Source organism: Budorcas taxicolor, chromosome 3, assembly GCF_023091745.1.
Source record: "Budorcas taxicolor isolate Tak-1 chromosome 3, Takin1.1, whole genome shotgun sequence".
Taxonomy (NCBI): Eukaryota; Metazoa; Chordata; class Mammalia; order Artiodactyla; family Bovidae; genus Budorcas; species Budorcas taxicolor.
The window spans coordinates 117,984,181-117,993,041 of record NC_068912.1 but is presented as its reverse complement, the minus strand read 5'-3'; the positions used below and the strand labels follow the sequence as shown (position 1 = coordinate 117,993,041).

Below are 8,861 nucleotides of genomic sequence, written 5' to 3'. Positions count from 1 at the left end.
GAGGGAAGACCCATCCAAGCGAAGCCCTTTCTGGGCGTCTTACACCAGGTGCTGTAGTCTAAGCGTTTGGGCTGTGTCACCCACGGGCACCCGGGCCCGCTGCCCCCTGGGAACGCTTTCCTGGAGCCTGGCCTCAGCTGGCACTGAGGGCTCCACGCACCTCTGGGCGGCAGTGGCTCTGCAGACCAGTGATGGGCACAGGGCCTGGCACTGGACAGGAAGGCCTCTGAGAGGAGGGTGAGGGTCTCAGGTCCCCTCCCCAGCCCACCCTCAGCCACAGGGACCGGAGCTCATGGTCCCAAGCTCCTGTTTCAGAGCTGCCCAGCGTCTTTCCCAGGCTGTTACTTGCAGCGGGGCTGGACACCCACAGTGCTTGCTGGTGAACTCGGGGCACCCCAGCCTCTGCCTGGAGCCCGCTGGATGCTCACTCATGTCAGGGAGCTGCTCTGTGGGGCTCCCGCAGACAGTCTCAAGTTGAAGTCCTGGAGATCACGTGGGATTATTCTGTGACGGGTTGGTCTGGCCCCACCCCCACAGCAGGCACAGACGCCTGGTGCCCCCAACAAAGCGGAAACTAGAAAAACCACACAATGTCCAAAACCAGATCGGCATTTTTATTAGTTCATCTCGTGTCTGACGGTTGTTTCCTCAGTGTCGTCATGAAGCTCTCTGACCTTTTCAGTCACACATTAAATGTGTTGTTCAATTAAAAAAAATCACTCCTATGTAAATGTCTCCACAGATGACATTTGACGTGAATCAGACACCACAGGGCATCTGTGGGGATCCGAGAATCCTCCCGAATACACCTGGGAGGGAAGGGGCATGAGGGATGGGGGCTTGCCTGCCCTGCAGATGACCCAACCACAGGGCGCCTGCAGCTGACAGAGGAGCCGAAACCCTGAGCGCGTGATCAGAGGGAAGGGGCGGCAGGGACCCGGGGCGGTGGGGAGGGGCCCAGTGGCCGACGGCCGAGGGACCGGCAGGTGACCAGGGGGATGGGCAGGGCAGGAAGTGCGGGGTGCCCCGTGGGAAGGGGGCCTGATCGCAGCAGCCTCCACCTCTGGAAAGGCCTTGAGGAGAGTCCGGGGGTGAGGCAACACTGCCCTCTCTGCAGACAAGTGTGGGGAGGCCAGGACGGCCCCTGAAAATCACGCTTCCTATGTTCATGGTAGCAGCTGGTGACAAATGCTAGGATTTTATCTTTCGGATAAAAATGCCACCTTCCAGGAAGGAGGTGCCCGTGACAAGCTCGCCCATCTTCCCAGAGGGGAGCAGGGAGGCGGCCACGGCGTTTCCCCTTCCTTGGGTGCCGCGGGGCGGCGGTGTTGGCCCCAGGCCCTCAGCACAGGGAGGGGGCTCCCGTGGGCACTAGGCCTGGCCCTCCAGCCGGGCCACCGCCTGCTTCAGGTCCTGCACGACGAGGTCCACCTCGGCCCGGGTGCTGCTACGGCCTACGCTCAGCCGGATGGCATTCCTGGCCACGTCGACGGGGATGCCGCAGCTCAGCAGCACTGGAGACGGCCTGCGGGCGGGAGCCGGTCAGCCCGCAGGACTCAGCTCTCCATGCTGCTGGCGGTGGGGCAGGGGGGAGGTGGTGTCCCCCTGAAGACAGCCACAGGCCCCTCCCTGGGAGAGGCCTCCCATCCCCGTGGAGTTTAACGGGCTCGGTTCTCAGAGGGGCCGCGCGGCCGCTGCTGAGGCTGGGGGCTGGCCGGCTGCACCGCGGAGGCTGCGGCCCCTGGTCAGTGGCGTGTGGTCTCCCACAGCCCCAGCCTTCCTTGAGGGCCCCTGCTTGTCAGGACCCCACCCCTGCTCTCTCCAGAGCAAAGGCTGCCTCGTCTGGTTCCCCTCCCACCTGCAGGCCCCCTCCCTCCCCCCTTCCTCCCGCAAGGAAGCAGACCCCCTTCCCTTCCCCCCACCAGGCTGCTCCCAGGGCCTGAGCCCCCACAGCAGCCCCTCCTGTCTCTGCCTGCTCCTGGCAGGGGGAGCAATTGGAACTCAAATCTGTTCCTGATTGTCTTGAGGCCCTGGGCCTCCAGCCCGCCCCCTGCCCCATGCTGAGATGCTGCCCCATCTCCAGGGCCAGCCCCAGCACCACCAGCCCTCTGGAGCGCCTGTGATGCCCCCTCACCCCTGGTCCCTGCCAGGCTGCAGAGCTCCGCGGTGCCTGGCACAGGGACGCACCCCAGATGCTGAGGCCATGCCGTGCGGAGTACTCACCGGTCCCCGAGGTCCGAGTGGCAGGCAGCCCCCACGCTGGCCAGCAGCGTCTGGCACTGAGCCAGCAGCGCGCGGCCTGGGGAGACAGAGCACAGGCCGCTGAGGGCAGGCTAGGCGGCGCCGCCTCTCTTCCCTGCTGCCACCTGACGAGTCCCAGGGCACAGGCCCCTCCGGCCACGGGGTGGGAGGCCACCGCGGGACCCAGGGGAGCGCTGCCTCCTGCCGCCTCCTCCTCCTGAAACCAGCCTCGAGGGTGCGGCACCCTGACAAAGCTGGCATCCTGACCAGCCGCCTGCTGAGTGCTGTGTTGGCCTGGTAAGAACGTCCATCCTGATGTCTCTGTGTGTTAACAGTGGAGACACCGGGAGCTGCCTTTGTTAAGGCTTTCTTAAGCCTTCTTCCTTCACAAGCATGGAGATTTTAAAAAAAACCACACTGATGGAATTTCCCAGCAGTCCAGTGGCTAGAACCCCATGCTTTCCCTGCCAGGGCCCGAGTTCGATCCCTCGTTGGGGAACTAAAATCTCACAATCTACACAGTGTGGCCAAAAAAAAACCACACCGGTGAAGGCTGATTTAAGGAGCCTGTCTGCTTTAAATTAACACAGGCCCTCAGGGAATATAAAGTCTGCCCCAGAAAAGGGGGAAAGGTACTTGAGGAACTCCCCCTCCCACAGCCACCTTTCCAGAGAGGACACGTTCAGTCCAGTGACGGCCGCCCCAGGGCTCCTGCATGGTCCAAATGTGCTGCCCGTTCCCCGGAGAGACCCAGGAGACCCTCGAGGCAACGACCTCAGCTAAGAAGTGAAAACTGAGCTACAGTTTGGTGTTCTCCAGGCCCCTGGAGTCCCGTCCCAGACAGACAGGATGCTCCGCGCTCTAGACTCCAGCCTCAGGGACTTGGGCGTCTGGGGGACGAGTCATCTGAACCTGAACCTGAGCCCCAGGGTTTCCGCCTGGGAGGCGGCGATGGCAGGAGCTGAGGAGGCCAGCACACCTACATCAGCTTCACCCCCAGCCAGGGTTCAGCAGCTCGCCTCTCCTTCCCTCACCCTCTCACAGCGTTCTGTAAAAACTGCAGCAGAGCTGGGCCCAGCGGCCTAAACTTTGGCTCACCTGACCTTCCCTTCCATCTTTGGCATGGGCCCCTGCGGGTGCTGAGGACCTCTGCGTCCGCGGTCTCAGTGACCCGAGCCGGTCAGCAGCTGTGATCAGAGCCCCTCTGACAGTGCCCGGTGGGCCGATCCTGCCCTCAGCCCCCGACCAGCCCCCCAACGGCCTGAGCTGGGCCCGGCACCACCCAGCCTGGCCCCCTCCTCACCTTGGAGCTGGGGTCCCTGGATGGAGAAGTTACAGGTGTTGGGGAGCCGCTTGGCACCTGGAAACTGGCTGTTCAGATGGATTCTCTCACCAAATTCAGCCTGAAAAATGCACAAAATGTGTCGTGTCTTCGAAGCCCCCCTCCTCACAACTGTTTCAGACTTTCTGGAAAACAAAGCCTCACCCTCGACACATAGAATGATTGTTTTTTCTTGTTGTTTAGTAGCTAAGTCCTCTCTGACTGTGTGGGACCCCATGGACTGTAGCCTGCCAGGCTCCTCTGTCCCTGGGATTCTCCAGGCAAGGATACTGGAGTGGGTTGCCATTTCCTTCTTCAGGGGTCTTCCCGACCCGGGGATGGAACCCACGTCTCCTGCACTGACAGGTGGGTTCTTTACCATGGAGCCCCAGGGAAGCCCCACAGAATTATTATTTTATCCATAAGTATCTCCTTATAATACTCAGAGAGACTGAGTGTGAAGGGCAAGGTAAATTGGAAGAGAAAGATTCTGAGCACACTTGGATCTTCACAGGAGCATCAAGTGTCTTGTCCCTGGTATGTTTCGGTCCTGCCTCCGCACCCCCTGGGGGTCCAGGCTCCGGGCGTGACGCGGGCGCTCACCACCAGCCTCTCCTCCAGGTAGTCACGCACGCCCCGCATGTGGGCCTCGTAGGCATCGCAGTTCTCTGCCACCAGCTCGGCTGCCTGCGGACACAGGAGGGTGTGGGGTGATGTCGGGGGCGGCAGGGCCAGACAGCAGTGGAGGTGCTGCTTCCTGAGGGCAGAGGCGACGTCGCCTCCGACTGCTCCTCCCCGGACCTCACAGACGTGTGCCGTGTGCCTACTGCCTGCCCTTCACTTGTCAACTGGCATCTGACAGCTGTCAGGCTTCCTGATGCCCGGGGCCCTGCGGAGTCCCCAGTCGGTGACTGGAGGCTCTCCCGGTCCACTCTAGAGACAGACGGACAGGACGGAGGAAGAGGCGGTCATGTCTGCCCTCGAGTGGGTGCCGTGAAGAAAGCGCAGAGCCCGGGGAAGGGCGCTCCAGGCGGAGGCCCGAGGAGGGAAGGGCGATCGCTCCTGGAGCGTTGTGAGTGGGAGGACGGTGCCGGAGGCCTAGCGACGGCGGGCTCTGAGCTGAAACCTGGATGCTGGAGCTGGGTCTGAGCCGCCTGATCTGTGTGTTCACAGCTGGGTGCTGTGTGGAGCATGCGTGAGGCATCCACGCAAAAGGTGGGGGTGGCCTGGCCTAGACTCGGTGGAGACTATGGACAAGGGGCAGGTCTTCATCTGTGGCAGAGGCTGGATGGATGGGACCAGCTGCCACGTCAGGTGTGGGGGCGAGGACGGGGAGGACTGAGGGTACCTCCTGGGTTTCTCAGCGAGAGCCTGGGTGGCAGGGGGCACCTCGAGGAGAGAGCAGGACACATTGAGGGACGAGGAAGCTGGTGGGGACCTGGGTCTCCCCGGAGGTCAGGGTCTGTGGAAGACCGGAGCCCAGGCCAGTGTCAGAGCCCCAGGGTTGGGGGGTGAGCACCAGGCCGGGAGAGGAGGCTGACGGGAGAGGAAGCAGAGAAGGCGCCCGGCTGGGGCGGGGGCGGAGAACTGGCCCCACATCTTCTGGAAGTCACAGGGCAACTGGGGGCCTTCTCTGAGGCCTCAGGGGAGCAGAGCACACAGCAGACCAGGCCTCAGGAGGGGGGGGACGCATGCAGGCCACTCCACGGGGCGGAGGACACAGGAAGGGGAGCACGGGGATGGGAGGTGGGAACGGGGCGACAGCAGGAGGGGCCTGCCTTCAGGCGCGTGGGGAAGGGGCGGAGCGCGCCAGGAAGCCTGGACTTGGCCTTGGTGGGTGAGGACACACACACCTCCCGGGGAAGGCGAGCAGTGTGTGGGGGGTCCAGGCTGGGCGAGGAGGCGACGATGGTGGGCCCCCCACCCCAAGTGATGGCAGGGTCAGAGGGGCTGTGTGTGGCCAGGGAGGGGCAGGCTGCTGCTGGGCCGCCATCTGGTCCTCAGAAGGAGCCTCCTTAAGAGGCTGCACTGTGCCCCCATCTTCAGGGGAGGGGCAGCCAGGCTCAGGCCGGGGGTGGGGGGTGGGGGTGGAGGGGGCGAGGTGTGTATGTGGGGGGTGTGCGGCGAGCTGCAGGACCAGGCAGGAGCAAACCTGCAGGAATGATGTTGCTGTTTTTTATATTAGAAGACTCGAAAAGAGTCTGTTCCTTTCAAATGCTAGGCACATGAAACTCACTCCACGGATCCTAAAAAGCATGTCTCCAGGTTGATAAATAAAATTCGAGGTTTCTCTTATTAATACATTGGCCCGTTTATTGGGGTCACGAATATGACCTTCTCTGAAGCCCGGGCCACCTACTGGAGTGGCTGGGAAACTGCTGTGAGCCCACAGAATGTGCCCGCTGGTCTGCCCTGGCCCTGCACTGGGATGGAGGCCTGGGAGTCTCGAGTCACCGTGGCAGGAGGGGGCTGCCGTTATTCTAATTTTGGCCTTGGACTCTGGTTCCTGATGCCGAGCTCCCAAGTCCCAGGAGTTTCCTGGATGACAGCAGTGCCTCCTGCTCTAATGAGGTGATTCTGGGTGGGCTTCTAGGTGGGGGCTGGTCATGGAACCGGGATTAGAAGCATGGGGTTTTCAATGCCCCGGCCCCACCTCCAGAGAGCAGAGAGGGGCTGGAGACGGAGTTAATGATTGAGCGAAGCCTCCACTAAAACCCCGGAAGGATGGCTTCAGAGCGCTTCCAGGTTGCTGAGCACAGAGGTGCTGCGGGCGGCGGGGGGCGGGGGTGTTGCTGGCAAGGGCATGGACGCCCCTTCCCACATCCTGCCCTTCTGGGTATCCACCTGTGTCCTTTATCACACCCTTTCATGATAAACTGTTTATTGGGGTCAGTGGTCTAGCTCCTCTGAGTTCTGTGAGCTGTTCCAGCAGACTCACTGAACTCGAGGAATGGGCCGTGGGAACCTCAGATGCACAGCCAGTTGGTCACAAGCACAGGTGACAATTGGCATCTGAAGTTTTCGGGGGTGGGGGGTCTTGTGGGACCGAGACCTCATCCTGAGGGTGGACAGTGTCAGGATGGAGCTGAATTGCAGGACCCCTGGCTGGTGCCACAGGTCCGCTTGGTGGGGACCCCGCCCCCGCACATGGGGTGAGAGTGAGGAAGAGACGCAGGAGGAAGACTGAGGTTCCCCTGCACACTGATGGACAAAGCAAGCTGCATCCGTCCGAGGTCCCCAGGGCTTACCTTCCCAAGGCCGGCAATCATCGGGGTGTTCTCTGTCCTGTAAGAGACAAGGGATTCAGTCCCGTTTCCATGCAGAGTAATTAACCAACACCCTTGGAAGAAATCCCAGCCATATGAAAGTCAGGTGTTGGAGTAAAGACAGTGATGCCAACACCTCTCCTCCACGAGGGCAGCTGCCAGCCCCCAAGCCCTCCGTGGTTGCGGCAGATGCGGTGCACTGTGGGCAGTCTGCCCTGGCTGTCACTGGCCAGCCACGTGATAGTTCTGTCTGGACCCTTACCCTCCCCGCGAGAAACCCCCCTCTGGCCGCAGGCCCCAGAGCCCGTCTCTTTGGTGCCCCTGCCAAACCCGGCCAAGCTCCAGGGACTCTGTCCCCACCCCATTCCCTGCAGCCTCTCAGCTGTAATACGGGGTGGATCTTTGGTGACTAGAGATTTGGGGTGTTGTGTGTGTGTGTGCGCACGCAGGAATGTGCATGGCTGTGCAGGAGGGGACAGGAGAACAGTCCCTCGTGCTGATCTAACTAAAACTACAACGCTTCACTCCATTTCAGGAAAAACCAGAACAGTAACTTAACTTTCCGCTTTGGCTAAATAAAGTCCTCTTAAACCTCTGGAGCTGTTTCCTGCTTGTTTACTAACAGAGCAAGATGAATGGACTCAGGTGAGCAGCACAGAGGGTGCAGGACACCAGGTCCCACTGGCCTTGCCTGGACAAGCTTCCTGGTCAGGTCTGTCCCTGAGACGGGCTCTGACATCTGGAGGTGGTGGGGCGGGGTGGACTGGGAAGAGCCAGGGGCTCTGGGCTCCATCCAGGGCTGTGTGACCTCTAATGTCACGCTCCTCTGTAGGACGACAGGGTTGGACCTGACGCATCGCTCAAGGTCTGACCTGGGATGAGCCCAGCCCCGTCCCCGCCCTGCCCCAGCACTCCACCCCCACCCAGAGCCATGCAAACCTGCTCCCACACCTGTCCACCCACAGAGCTGCCCTAAGACTCTGGCACAGCTGCTGTTCCGCCTCTTCTCCCTCCCTCCCTTTTCCCTAGTATCTGTTTATTTGGCTGCGTCAGATCTTACTTGTGGCACGTGGGATCTTTGTCAGGGCGCACACTCTCGAGTTGTGATGTGCGGGCTTCCCTGCCCTGTGGCATGTGAGATCTCAGTGCCCGACCAGGGATCGAATCCATGTCCCCCACATTGTGAGGTGGAGTCTTAACCACTGGACCACCAGGGACGTCCTTCTTCTTCCTTTGTTTCCCCTCTCTCCCTCCTTTCTCTTTTAATTAATCTTTTTATTTTGAGAGAACATAGATTCACATGTCACTGGAAGAAACAGCACAGAGGCACTCTGTGTATCCTGAACTCAGTTTCTAGCACTGCAGGCCAGAGTCCCAGCCTGGACACTGACCAGACACAGACACGGCCACTGCTGCAAAGGCCCTCCTGCAGCCCCTCGCTAACCACGCCCACTCTTCATCACCCACACCCTCGGCCCCGTTCCCTCCTTAGCCCCGGGGGACATTTCAAATTTTGTCATGTAAGTGATGTCACAGAGCTCATAACTTGGAGGGCTTGGCTGTTCGCCTTTGCCAAACTCCTCTGGAGGTGTCTCCGGGCTGTTGTGTGTGTCCGCGGTTCTTTCCTCCTCATCCCTGACAGGAGCTCCATAGCAGGCACGTGGCCTGCTTGTTTAACTGCTTGCTTGTTAAAGGACATCTGGGTGGCCTGCAGTTCGTGGCTGTGATGAATAAAGCTGCTAAACACTTCTGGGTACAGGTTTTGCTTGTGAATACAAGTCTTCATTTCTCTGGGATAAATGTCCAGGAATGAAACTCCTAGGTTGTACAGTAGTTGCGTATTTAGTTTTTTGTTCATGTATTCTAGGTACCAGCCCTTTGGCGGATCTGTCATTTGAAAACATTTTTTCTTAATGTGCAGCTTGTCTTTTTATCCTCTAAACAAAGCTTTCTTCAGGGCAAAAATTTAGATGAAGTTCATCAACTTTTCCTTTTATGGATGATTGTGGTGTCGAGTCTAACAACTCTTTGCT

General features: G+C 60.1%; 1 protein-coding gene across 7 annotated transcripts in view; it reads right to left on the bottom strand.

Moving 5' to 3' along the window:
• Positions 1-599: 599 nt before the first annotated feature.
• The window catches only part of SCLY (selenocysteine lyase), a 30,407-nt gene continuing 22,145 nt past the window's right edge, over positions 600-8,861 (bottom strand). For 5 of the 7 annotated variants that reach the window (XM_052637097.1, XM_052637098.1, XM_052637100.1 and 2 more), the window contains exons 8-12: positions 6,811-6,847; positions 4,166-4,249; positions 3,545-3,644; positions 2,224-2,299; positions 600-1,525 (exon numbers count right to left, since the gene is read on the bottom strand). In XM_052637097.1, the coding sequence (XP_052493057.1) occupies positions 1,372-1,525; positions 2,224-2,299; positions 3,545-3,644; positions 4,166-4,249; positions 6,811-6,847 (451 nt within the window). In that variant the 3' untranslated portion in view covers positions 600-1,371. Of the gene's footprint in view, positions 1,526-2,223; positions 2,300-3,544; positions 3,645-4,062; positions 4,250-6,810; positions 6,848-8,861 lie in introns of those variants that run through there. The other 2 variants (XM_052637102.1, XM_052637103.1) reach the window with 2 other exon arrangements.